Here is a 13,338-nt window from a genome sequence, read left to right as displayed (position 1 = left end):
TGACCACTTGTGTTCCTATATAACAAGATTCTTCTTTCCATAAGGCCCATGTGGATAGAGCTGTTTGGACTTTATTTTGTAGATTACAGCCTCTCTAAAAGTTGGAGTTACGGACTGCATTTCACACCCTGCTTCACGCATTCATTCATTCTCTAGCCGAATGCCTGTTAGAGTCCGAAATAGCTCAGCGGCCTCCAGGAGACATGTACATAAATCACCGTGATAGGCATGGTGAGAAAGCAATACGTTACTTAGGAAGCTTCCATATGCTATGAAGGCTCAGGTCAGGGAGAGGCAACTGCGGCTCAAGAGTCCAGGAAAGGCTGGTGGGGTGACGGGGAGACGGCATTGCTATTTGGCTGTGACAGTGGACCCTAGAGACAAAAAGGGGCACAGCTCCGGAATGGGGTGTCACAGGTCTTGAATGGTGCATGGGTTTTGTTGTTACTGCACAATCCTAAAAGCATGTCAATTGCTATTCTACAAATTATTTTTTTTAGAAATGCATTGGATGTGTTAGATATTTTTTTTTTCCCTTGTGTGCCAGAAAGGCCATGAAACCATGACACTGCATTAATGTCAGAGCTGCCTCACTCTTCAGAAGTTTTAGCCTTTAGTCAAGCTTTGTTGAAATCGAGTTTGTGGCAGAATGCTATGGAAACACAAAACCCTCAAAGAGAGATGCAGTTTCCTCCCAGGGCTGGGAGGGGTCCGCAAACTTGGAAATGTCAGCGCGTCTTGTGTTGTAAAGCTGCAAACTACAACACCACACAAGGAGGTGTTTAAGTAGACACACAGGAATGGTGCCACTTAATGCCCTGATCAAAAGAGCATCTTTTTTCAAATCAGTAATGACTTCGTTTAGTCAAAGCCCTTCACAGAAGATCTGTACTATTTAAACCCATTGATTTCTCTGTATTCCCTAATCAGATTTGCTAATGAAATCTATGGACTAATTTGGTAAAACTGCCAGGATTAAGCCAACTTCCTCTTGAATTCAATGAGTTTTTCCCTCGAATGCTATACACATTTCATCTCTGCTATAATCGGCATTTCAGAAATAATAATTTAACATCGTGGAAGGAAGAGAGTAAACACTACCTGTTTCTTTTTTTCTGAAGAAACTGAGTTTACAGTGTGATCATCCTGTTTAGATTTCGATACAGGGAAATTCTGTCTTTGATAAAGGGCTGTAGCATAAAGGAGATTTGGGAGCTAGATTTGAGATCAAAGGTATATCGTGGATATAATTCTAGTCAATTTTTTAGAAATCTTGGCAGTAAGTCCTTCAGGTAGTAGTTCCTGGAATCTTTATCCCGGAGGACTTTCTAAAATAAATTTCATTACACTGCCCACACATTTTGAATGACTGTACCAACCCAATCAAACCAGTTTTCTAAGGAATATCCCATCTTCCCACTTAAGAATGAAGGACTTCCTGTCTCTGTTGGAGTTACTAGATAATTTAATCCTCTATTTATAACAAGTCATTCAGATTTTCTTCCCGAGCAAGATAAATAAGTGAGGAACAACAAATATCCTACAACTTTTTACACCAGTCTGTGACTCCTGACAGCCTTTAACATGAAAAATCCCATCAGGGCTGTTCAAATGGTGGAAGGTGTCCGCAGTGAGATGTTGGGACTCTGGAGGTTGGAAGCACTGCTGAAGCCCCGTCAACTGGCCAGGTCGTTCTTGGGAAAGCCTCTTCCTTCTGTACCCTTACCTTACCTGTGTGGAGGAGGTGGAACGGGAGTTCAGGACAGTCACCCTCCTACATATGGTTTTCTTATCCAAGGAGCCAGTGGCCACACAGCCAGCTTCACATGTGGAAGTCAGGGTTTGTGCCCCTTAGCTTTTCTGGGGAGAAATAGAGGCACACCAACCTGCCTGGTCACCTCAGCCTTCCTTCGCGCCCGGCACGCTGTTTGCCTCAGCCGCCTCCAGTGTTGCAGACCTCCTCCGGGGGGCAGTGTTCCGTCCTCATGTGGATGCTGACCCGATCTGATCTCTCCAGATCCATGACCTCAAGTAGCACCTGAATGCTTTCCATCTCATACACCCAGTCCTAGCCCTACCTTGGAGTCCCCGTGTCCTGTTTGCAGCTGCCCGCTGGAAGTGGTTGTTCAGTAGCCACCTCCTGCTGAATACACCCAAAGTGCCCGCCTTATCCCCCAACCCCTCGCATTCCCCCAACTGCCTAATTTCACTGAACTCTTCCCCAATGGGTAACCTCCACAATGTGGCTGTGTATTCATTTCAATTCTTGTTTTTCATTGCTTTTTCCTTTCTTTGACCCCTATACATCCTGTGTCCCAGCAGTATATTCTTTCTGCTTTGTATCCTAAGGATACCTTTCTCCATTTTTGTCATTTCCCATCAATTACTGACTTGTTCAGGCCACCATGGCCTCTGCTGGGACCTTCTCCAATTGCCCTCCTTTTTTTTTTTTCCTTTGTGGTGCTGGGGATTGAACTGAGGCATCATGCATGCTGGACAAGTGCTCTACTTCTAAGCTAAACCCCCTGGCTTCTCCAGTAGTTTCCTTCTGGTCTCCCTTGCTGCTTTGCTCTACGTTGAATTCTCCACCCAGGTGCCACCCTGCATGAGCTTTCCAAATATAAACTGGATGTGTTCTAATTAGCTTCCTACATTGCTATAACAAAGTACTGCAAGCTGGGAGATTTAAAAGCAACAGGAAGTTATTCTGGCTCAATGCAAAGGGCAAAAGTCTAAGATTAAGGTGTCAGGGGGTCTACAGGCGGGGCCAGAGGGGCTAGAGGAGGACTCTTCTTTGCCTGTTCCAGCTGTGGTGGCTTTCTACTGTTGTTGGCCTTTCTTGTCTTGTCAACACATTACTCCACTCTCTGGCTCCGTCTTCACCTGGTTTTCTTCCTTTCTTAAAACACTTTCCTGTCTTCTCACCTAATGAGAATAAAGGCCAGGTGGTCTCCTCTGGGTCCCTGGCTCTAGACAGCCCTACCAAGACCTGGTTCTGCCTCAACATCATCTCTTCCTACTTTGTTCCTGGCCCCCTTATACTTTAATCTTGCTTCTATCTCAGGGTCTTTGCACTGACAGTTTCTTCCACTGGGAAACTAATCTGCACAGATTGGGTCTTCATCAGTGCTTTGAAAAATTCCCCTGTTGATGCCTGTATCGAAAGCATCTCTCTGACCGACCTGAAGTGTAAATTTCCAAAAGCAACTGATTGGCTCAAGTCCATGTCCCTTATGAGTTCCTCCTCAGAGTCACTGATTTTGGCATCTCTTTGCCTTGTAAAATAACACAGAGAGCAATTGAGTTTTTTATTGGGGAAGAAAATAACAGAGAGGCTCTGTTGGTCTATGAGAAAGTAATTCTCTTCAGCCTCTACCTGAAGATGTTGGACCACGTGTCCAACAGCTCCCCAAGACAGGGCAGAGCTTTCCCTCTGGCCAGCATCAGTCAGCAGAGTCTCCAGGGGTATCTCACAGCCTTTTCACATTTGGAGGAAGATTATGTTATCTTCATTTTTTTGTAAGCTCATTGGGTTCAAGTTTATGTGCATTTAGAGACTGGGTTCAGAGAGCATGCCAGGCACAAGCCAGGTTCTAAATCAGCAGAGTGCAGGGTCCTCAGCCCTAGGAGCTTCTGTGGTAGGTGTTGAGATGGAGATATAAGGATACAAGGTCCCACACCACACATCAGTGTCTGGGTCAGTGATGAACCACATATGCCATGGTTGTCCTATAGGATCATAATGGAGCTGAAAAATTCCTGTCACCTAGTAACATCAGAGCCACCAAAATCTCATAGTACCATGTATTCCTCATGTGTTTACAGTGATGCTGTTGCAAACAAACCTACTTCTTGGCCAGCTGCATAAAATATAGCACATGCAGTTACACACAGTACATCATCCCTGATGACAAAAAAAGACCATGTTGCTTTCTTAGTCACTTTTCTTATTGCTGAGACAAAATACCTGTCCAAAATCAGCTGGCTCCAAGGCAGGATGGTGTGGCAAACAGGTGTGGCAGAGGAGAAACAGTTCATGGTGGGCAGAAGGTAGCAAAACAAGCAAGGGAAGGGGCAGAGCCAGCCCAAGAGAGAAGCCATGGGAGCTACAACCCCTGGAAGTGCTATAGGGATGGAATCACCCAAGGGCTTTGGAGTTAACAACTTACCACCTATTGCCAGGGATACTGGAAGTGGAACTGTGGGATTTAATGTTTGTCCTTCTGGATTTTGGTCTTGCTTTGTTCCCACCCCTTGCTATCCCCTTATTTGTAACTTTTGGAATGGATATGTCTACCTTGTGCCATTGAATGTTGACAGTGTTTAACTCTTTTCATTTGTTCAGAGGCTTCCAGCTAAGAGTTTGCCTTTGTTTACTAAATCAGTCCACTGATTGGTTGACATCGCTCTAATCCCAGTAGTCTAGATACAATATGAAAGGGGCAGAAAGACACTGTGAAGGCCCCGCCCTAGCTTGCTTTACTACCTTCTGCCTGCTATGACCTGTTTCTCTACAATGCCCATCTGCTGTGCCACCCTGCCTGGGAGCCAGCCGACTATGGACTGAAACCTCTATCAACTGTGAGCCAAATAAACCTCTCCTCCCTTAAATTTGGGTGTCGGGTATTTTGTCTCAGCAATGAGAAAAGCAACTGACACATACTAGATTATATATTTATATATAATATAGATGGTATATATTTATTTATATAGCGCATGTTTTGTTGTTCTTTCAGAATGCACTTCTTCTCATAAAAAGAGATGCTTCCTGTAAAACAGGATTCTGTGTTATGTCAGCAGCAGCTTCATGCACCTCATGTTTGTTGTTTCTCTCAGTTTCATCATTTTCTCTGTGGTTGATTTACTACCATATTGTTCTGCTTATCATGGTGCCATGTGCGTCATTCAGCAACACAACCGGGGTAAAGTGCAGGTGAGAGAACTGTTGAGGAGGAGCAGCAGAGTCAGGTAACTCAACCCACCCGGGAGCTTAGAGAAACTTCCAGAGAGATATTTGGAAGGCATCACACTGAGGACGTTACTGCATCCGATGGTGAAATAGAGCCTGTTCTCAAATATAATTGGTCCCGCTGGAATGAGAAAATATGCATAGAGTTGATTGCCCTTCATCCGGTAAACTTGAACTGGAAATACCTTGCAAACAGAGAGTAAGGAAACATTATCTTTACCGCTGGTGAAAAGAGGTTTACTGAAACCAGAAGGGCGTGTTATCCAGGCTTTACGGATTTGTAGAAGTGATTGATTTGGGTGTGAGGCCAAATCCCAGCAAAGCAAACATCAGGGCAAATGGGGCTTTCCAGGTGGTAAAAAAGGACAGACTGTTTACTGGGACATTTACTGGAGGCTCACGGCCACCACAGAGCGATATCCGAAAGGTGAACCAGCCAGGGTGGGATCAACTTTACATTCCAGGCTGTTATATAGAGATTTTTTTTTTTTTTAGGTTGTCATTTTTGCAAAAGATGTTAAGGAGATAGTTAAGTGAACAAATGGGAGATGTAGCTGTGACATTTGCCAACGATATTGAAGGATTATGATTAAAGTCAGGTTCAGGGACCTCAGCCAACCCCCTGAGTCAAAATTCAGTAAATTAGAGCAGAAGTAGCCAGTCCTGGCCCGACACTTGGTGTTGTAAAGCTTTGCATGGTCATGGATGTCTTGTTCGTGGATGTCTTGTCTCTGGCTGCTTATTGGCTACAACAGGAGAGTTGAGTAGTTGAAGCTACCTAAAATATTTACTGCCCTATCTGGCTGTGTGGAGAAAAGGTTTGTAATCTGTGACTTACTTAGGGGTGTGTTGTATCATCTAAGTAGACACTCCTATTTGTTCAAACTATGATGATTCATTTCACGGGTATTCTTCAAGTGTTTCCCCCTCATTTGGACGTGGACATCCTCGGGTTGTTGCTTTTTATATTTGCCCTGATTGGACATGGATAATAGGCCAGTCAGATCAGATGTGCAAGATGTTGTTGTATCTCCCATCTGCCATTTCTGAGTTTTCATCCTTGCCATCTCCACATCACGGAGAGTGTAGAATGTGGCACTATCTTGGAGGAGAATGTGTATGGTGTGAATTGCATTCACCACATTCTTCCATGTGCTTGGCCTCCATTGGAGAAATCTGTGTCACACTCAGTGGGCAGATACCCGAGAGGGGAAGAAAAAAACGAAGAGCAGAAATATTTTATCCAACTCTGCCTGGATCAAGAATAGAAATGACTAGCATATGCTCTTGTCATTAAAAGCAGTGTGACCTGCTGGGTGGCAGCATTCCGGGGGACAAAAATAGAAGCCTCATTTGGAAGCAGCTGTTCCTAACAAGAGTCTGGGAGTAAATCGTGGCAGAATGTGCTCTACCCCTGCCTCGAGAAATCCAGCAACTCTGCCGTCACCCTTCTGCGTGGCAGCATCACGGAGTGTGCCATCGAGATGCGAATTTGATGATCACTCAACCAAACTTTAAATTTAGACTGTGGCTTTTTCTCTGCTCTTAAATTTTCAGAAAAAAATAATAATATGCCTTGTACAACCCATTCTCCAATTTTCCAAACCTTCTGTAGTCTCTGCAGCCCAACTCCAAGTCTATTGACGCGGGGCTTCCCAGGTAAGAGTTATCTTTTGTCCTCACTGTGCAGAGCTGTCCTTTGAGATTCTGGGTTTCTTCAGGGCGTGATATGCAGTCATCCATCTCTGCCTCTCCTGTCGGATTCTGTCAACAGAGTTAGCTGTGGGTGTGTCAGGCTGGCCTTTGAGATGGAGAGGGTCTGAAAGGCAGGACCTCCATCCACACAACTCTGTCTTCCGTGTAGGATTACCTGACACCAGACCGCATTGTCTGTGGCTATGTCTGAGCGACCCACTGAGATGGGGAGTTTGTGTAGGGCAAGAACCCCCTGCCTGTCTCTGCCTGTCTCTGTATCTTCTCTCAGGATCCCAGTATCAGTAAGGGATAGAGTTTAGTAGGACTGATTTGTGGAATGCTGCTTAGTATCAATTATTACTTGCTAAGTCACTCTCGACAGGCTTTGCTCAACTGCTGCACGTATTACCTATCTTGAAGAGTCACATGAGGATCGAATGAGCTAGTGTATGCAGTGAGCTGGAATCATTCCGGGGATTTGTTAAGTTCCACTGTTATTCCTGATGCTTAGTCCTGCTGCATGAGTGGACCAACCAAATTTCACCCCCTGCATTCCTGGGAGTGGTAACAACCCCGATGCTGGGATCTCAAAGCCCCATGGGCACATTCGGTGCATACCCTTCTCCACTTACTATTATGGCAGGAGGAATGAGACTCCAGCCCACACCATGTGACAGGCAGGGATATTTGCTTGTCACACAGGCCTGGAAATATGCGATCACGCCGCCTCAAACATGTTTTTCCATAGATAGCATGCTCTTGGATGTGTTTATCATCTGTGAAAAGTTTTTAAAAATATTTTCTTTTTCCTCGGCTGTTGTAGAAACACTTCTCTGACAGCTTTAGGAAATTGTACGAGATCTGTTTATTTGATATGTTTGTTTAGTTGCTGAATATTGATGACAAACCATGAGATGAGACTTTCGTGATGTTGCACATAGTTTGGGTCTTCCTGGTTGCTTATGTTAAATGTAACAGTTTATCAGAAAAACAGGTATGGCTGTACCTCAACTAGGATTTGAGTCTTTCTCTCCTGATTGGACTGGGGTTGTAGCTTTGGTGGATAAAGACTGCAGAAGTGAAGTAGCATTCTCACCCATAACCTCATGGCAGAGGTGCATCCAATTATCATACCCAAATTATCATTGATGACATTAATATTCTCCATCACTTGGCTGGGCTGCTATTTATCCCTCCACCAGTGTTCTGTACCAATCACCAGGCATAGTCTTTGGGAGTGAGGGGAGTGGTTGCCTAAGTTATTTGGAATTCTGCAAGACATTTGATTCTTTTTTGTCCATCTTCAGGGACTCCAGATGCCCTCCATGGGTGGATGGTGTTACACATCAAGTTCCGGGTGCTCGGTGCGCTCATGGTTATCACAATGTCACTGTTTCCGTGCCCTTTCTGCAGATGGAATTAGGATATATACTTACACCTATGCGTGTGGACACACATATCTGTAATTATTTCTGTATCTACCTGTATCTGTAGTAGACTAAGCATGCATTTGTAAAAAGATGTAGGCAAAACCCCACCAGGGGCCACCATGTCATCCATACAAGGTGTGTTTAGGTGGCTGGGAGTGGAGGCTGTAAAGACAGCTGCCTCCCACAGCCCTGTGCCAGCGTGGAGGTGCTTGCCACGTCTCACCTGAGCGAAATGGGGAGCCCCTGCTTTGCACTGTGGTAGAAGTGTGACCACCAGTTGGCCATGCATGGCTTGGAATTCCCTTTGGGATCTGGACTCTGGCAGGGCATGCCATTGCTAGGGCCTCTCCGGTGACTCTTGCATTGGTTTGTTTGTCTTCAAAGAAGTTATCCATCAAGCCATCTCTTATTGCATTCATCTCCCACAGCCTGGCAGTCTGGAGGGTGAGCAGTTTCCCCAGAGTGGGTAGCACGTGGGTCCTGGCCCCTGAGTCCTGACGCACACAGACACTGGTCATGCCTGTGGGTTTCTCTGCATGATTTCCTGCTTTGGCGGCCTTGCTTCTCACCTGCTCTGTCATGTGGTTCTGCAGCCAGGTGTGTCTGGCACCACCACCTGGTGAGCCACGAACCCAGCCTGAGGCATTGCTTAGGCCCTAAAGATGATGTATCTGTATCAGCTTCTGGGAAAATACAAAACGTGCTCGGTGTCACAGCCCTTCATTCCAGAGTGCAGGTGTGTCTCTGAGTTCCTATGGTCCTTTGAGTTCCAGAATTGGATGGACAACTGGGTATAAATGCCCCAGCTGCAAGGAAAACATAGAAGTCAGTTGTACAAACTCACAGGCTTTGGAGGCGGATGGGCCTGGATTTGTATCTGCAACTCTGCCCTTTAGAGGAGTGATCTTCTTTGGCACATTGCTTGAATTGTGTCAGCCTCAGATTGTTGCCTGTAAAACAGACAGAAATAGTAGCTCCCTCTGGGGTAGATGTAAGGATTTTGTAAGTGAAGATGTCTGCTTCCACTCCTGGCAGGTGTTAGGTGAGCATGGAATCTTACCCATCATGAGTGCCAAGAAACAGTCCTTATGCGACCCTCTGAGGGAATTCATCAGCTTGTTCCTACTTGTTTGACTTGAAGAGGACAGAAACGCTTAGCTGGGTGAATATTGATTGATGCATTAATGATCTCTCTTATATATCCATATATGCTAGTGACTTTGCTATATGTACTATAAATCTATAATATATATCTTTATATATGTACATACATGTGTAGGTTGCAGATCCCTAATCCAAAATCCCAAATGCTCTAAAGATCTGAAACTCTTTCAGCGACAACATGATACAAGTGAAAAATTCTACAAATGTTTTGGATGTCAGATTTTTTTTTTTTTTGAGATTTTTGGAATACGTGCATATACCTAATAGGATATCTTGGGGAAGGAACACAGATTTAAACATGAAATTCATTAATGTTTTCTACACACTATAGGCACTTATAGCATACTTTAGGGAAGTAATTTTATACAGTGTTTTTTAGCACTCCAAATTTTTGTCTGTGACCCATTACAAATAGCGTCTCAAGCATCTGATATACGGGAAATCACCTTGTATGTGTCTGTCAGAAGCATTTTAGTTTCATGGAAGAATGACCGAGGTGCTGAAGAGAGTTCCTGTACACCCCGTGCTCAGCTTCCTGTTGTGTTATCATCCTGCACAGCCTCGCTGCATGTCTCCAAATCCACCTTTGTTCATCACTGTGTTAGTTACTTTTTTCTCATGGCCGAAACAAAATACCCAACACTCAAAGTTAAAAGGGAAAGGATTTATTCAGCTCACAGTCTGTAGAGGTTAGGGCCCATAGTCGGCTGGCTCCAAGCCAGAGTGGCACATGGCAGAGGGGCGTCCCGGGGGAGAAACAGTTTATGGTGCCCACAGGGTAGCAAAAGCAACAAGGGACCTTAACAGCATCTTTCTGCCCCTTTTATCTTATCTTACCCAGACCTCTGGGATTAGGGAGCTGGCAGACCAATCAGTGGACTGGTTTAGTAATCACATGCCCTTAATCCCAGCATCACGCACTGTAGATCCAGCCACCTCTGAAACAGCCCTATGACCCCATGAGGCTTTGAGGGGCATCTAGACCTAAGGCATAACAATCACAATTAGCTGGCTTTAAATATTTTCAAATTTCACCAGTTTTTCCACCAAGATCCTTTTCCCTGTTGCAGGATCCAATATTAAGAGTGAATTTTCCAAGGACGCTTTTTCCTTATTTCACTAGTGGAATCCACCTTCCCACTTATTGATTCTGATTTCTTTTCACCCATGGGGCAGTATGTATATATCAAAACTATTAATGAAACTGGCCTTTGTTTTGTGGTCCCTTTCCTTGTGGTTGCTGAACTTAAAGGGAAACTGGGGGGAGCTTGGTGGAATAGAAAGAAAACAAGGTGGGGAGCTGTGGTGGCACGCACCTGTTACCCTATCATTCTGGGAGGCTGAGATAGAAGGATGGCAAATTTGAGCCTACCTGGGTACTTCAGTGACTTAGGGAGACCCTGCCTCAAAAGGTGAAACTGGAAAGGGGGCTAGGGATGTAGCTCAGTGCAAGCACCCTGGGTTCAATTCCCAGAACCACAAGAAAACAATAAGAAGGAGGAGGAGGGGAGGGGGGAGGGGGAGAAGGAGGAGGAGGAAGTGGAGGAGGAGATGGAGATGGAGGAGGAGATGGGAATGGAGGAGGAGATGGAGGAGGAGGAGGACATGGAGGAGGAGGAGATGGAAATGGAGGAGGAGATGGAAGAGGAGATGGAGGAAGAGGAGATGGAAATGGAAATGGAGGAGGAGATGGAAATGGAGGGGGAGATGGAACTGGAGGGGGAGATGGAGGAGGAGATGGAGGAGGAGGAAATGGAAATGGAGGAGGAGATGGAAGAGGAGATGGAGGAGGAAGAGGAGGAGGGGGAGATGGAAGAGGAGATGGAAATGGAGGAAATGGAGATGGAGGAGGAGATGGAAGAGGAAGAGATGGAGGAGGAGGAGGAAGAAGAAGATGAGGAGAACAAGGAGAAGAAGTTGATGAAAAAGGAAACATAAGCACTTAAAAATTCTGTGACCTTGACTGAGGAGAAGGGTGGGCAGACTGTCCTTAGCACACTCAGATTCCTCACATAGCTCTGCTATTGACAGCATGAGAGAACTCTAGCAAATTAGTTAAACCTCCCATTTCTTGGACACAATGTCTCTGAAGACGCTGCGTGTCAGATCGTTACCCTCAAAGTGGTGCTGAGAAGCTAAAGTAGAAGAGAGAGTTTTAGCTTTCTTTGGAGGCTGACATAGAAGCCACACACCAGGACAAGAATTTATGTGTGAGTTTTCCCTAAGTGTCTGTGTGACTGTCCACCACAGAAAGATCTCACCGATGAGTAGAAGTCGTTCTACAAGGTTCAGGAGTGAAACACTGTCTTCCATCCGTGAACACTTGCGTTAAAATCCCTGAAACTTCTGTTCCTAAAAATGTAACTTCCTAAATTTCAGTGGTGTTCCTCTTCCCTGTGAATCCTCTAGTAATAATTAGTGCTGTTTTTTTAACTTGCCCCATCTTTGTTTAACTCTGGTTCATGTCTCTCAGCACTTTTTTTTTTTTTTTTTTTGCCTGAACCTGGCTGTGTTCCTCACCATTAGTGAACTTCAGCCTGGCTGCCTTTTCTCCAGCCTCACTTCTGAAGGTTGCTTAGGTGGCTGTCGACTCTGGGTCAGGAACAGTGAATCATGCATGACCCAAGGGATGGTGACATCTTGTGACATTGTCTACCGCCACTCTGTTTCCACTCTGAGCTCCTCGTTTTAGTCCCTCCTGGGAGCCCTTCCTAGCTTTATCCAGATACATTCTAGTTGCTTTCTGTACACAAAGCTCGTTTGCTCAACTCACCAGTAAGAGGTAGCCTTGTGATAAGGTGACCATCGTGATGCCAGTGGCCTTGCTTTGTGCCTTTCCCTTCTCTCGAGCACTTGGAATAATCATTCTGTGCGGCTTACAGGGCACTGTAGGAATTGTGTCCAAGGGCACAGGGCCATGTCTTCTTGTTCTCCTTGGCCTCTTCCACCAATGAACCACAAATTTGGTGGCTCAAAGCCACTTGAGTTTATTGCCTTACGTTTCTGGGCATGCAAAATGGTGTTCTGAGGCAACATGTTTCCAGAGCTCTGGTCTACTGGAGAATCTGCTTTCTCCCTTTTTCTAGCTTCTACAGGATTCTCGCTTTCATCTGCTCAGGGTGCTCTACTTGGTGTTGAAAGCCAGCAGACCGGCATCTTCCGTGATTACAACCTGCCTGTGATTACAACCCTTGTTTCTCTGATCTGTGTTTTCTCCACCCTCATTCCATGCTAAGAACCCTGTGATGCCATCATGGGGTCCACTATTGTAACCCAAGATCATCTCCTCCTCTCAGAATATTTAATCTCATCCTCAAAGTTCCTTTGGCTATCCAAGGTTCCAGGAATTTGAATGTGGATGTTTGAGGGATACCACTATTTTACCTCCCACATCTGGTAACCAGTAGAAATAAGACCTGTACTCTTGACTCCAAGGTCATGGATGTGAGTTTTTGTGGCTTTGAGAGTTGAGTCTCCTTAATTGGGAAGTCATGGCTGACACCCACCACATAGTGGTGACAATGTCAGGCATAGCTGACCATGTCATTTATTCTTTTTTCCACTAAAACATGCACTGCGTTGTTTTGAAGAACTCATGGAATCCATGTAATCAGAGCCCTTGGCTCCTGCAAATGGACTCTCCCACATTGTGCATGGAAGAGCACGTTGATAGAAGCATTGAAGAGAGTGAACTCTCCCTGTTATCTCTCTTTTGGTGATTTTAGGAGGAAAAGCAAACAATTGGGAAGGAGGTATTCGGATTCCAGGCATCCTTCGATGGCCAAGGGTGATACAGGCTGGTTTGGAGATCGATGAGCCAACAAGCAACATGGATATATTTCCTACAGTCGCCAAAGTTGCCGGAGCATCACTGCCCCAGGACAGGTACGCTGCCTCAAGGTGGTTGGCGGGGTCTCTCTGATCCCGATCGCTCTCACGGCTGAGGTGGTCTAGTTTGCACAGTGCCTCTGGCTAGACGTGTTACCCATGTCTTGCTGGGGGACTTACAAGCTTGGCTCGTGTAGAACAAAACAAAACAAAAACAAAAGCATCCCTCCGTCCATCCCATCATCCAAGTAG

General features: G+C 45.4%; 1 protein-coding gene across 9 annotated transcripts in view; it reads left to right on the top strand.

The window, feature by feature from the left end:
• Sts (steroid sulfatase) overlaps window positions 1-13,338 on the top strand; it is a 169,396-nt gene that overhangs the window by 134,420 nt on the left and 21,638 nt on the right. For all 9 annotated transcript variants that reach the window (XM_004867344.4, XM_004867349.4, XM_004867343.3 and 6 more), the window contains one exon: window positions 12,984-13,143. In XM_004867344.4, coding sequence (XP_004867401.2) covers window positions 12,984-13,143 — 160 coding nt within the window. The remainder of the gene's footprint in view (window positions 1-12,983; window positions 13,144-13,338) is intronic.

The sequence above is a fragment of the Heterocephalus glaber genome, unplaced genomic scaffold, assembly GCF_053883595.1.
Source record: "Heterocephalus glaber isolate CG9 unplaced genomic scaffold, H.glaber_assembly_v1.0 deba00001072, whole genome shotgun sequence".
Taxonomy (NCBI): Eukaryota; Metazoa; Chordata; class Mammalia; order Rodentia; family Bathyergidae; genus Heterocephalus; species Heterocephalus glaber.
The sequence above is the reverse complement of the archived record's forward strand: the minus strand, read 5'-3'. Positions and strand labels throughout refer to the sequence as shown.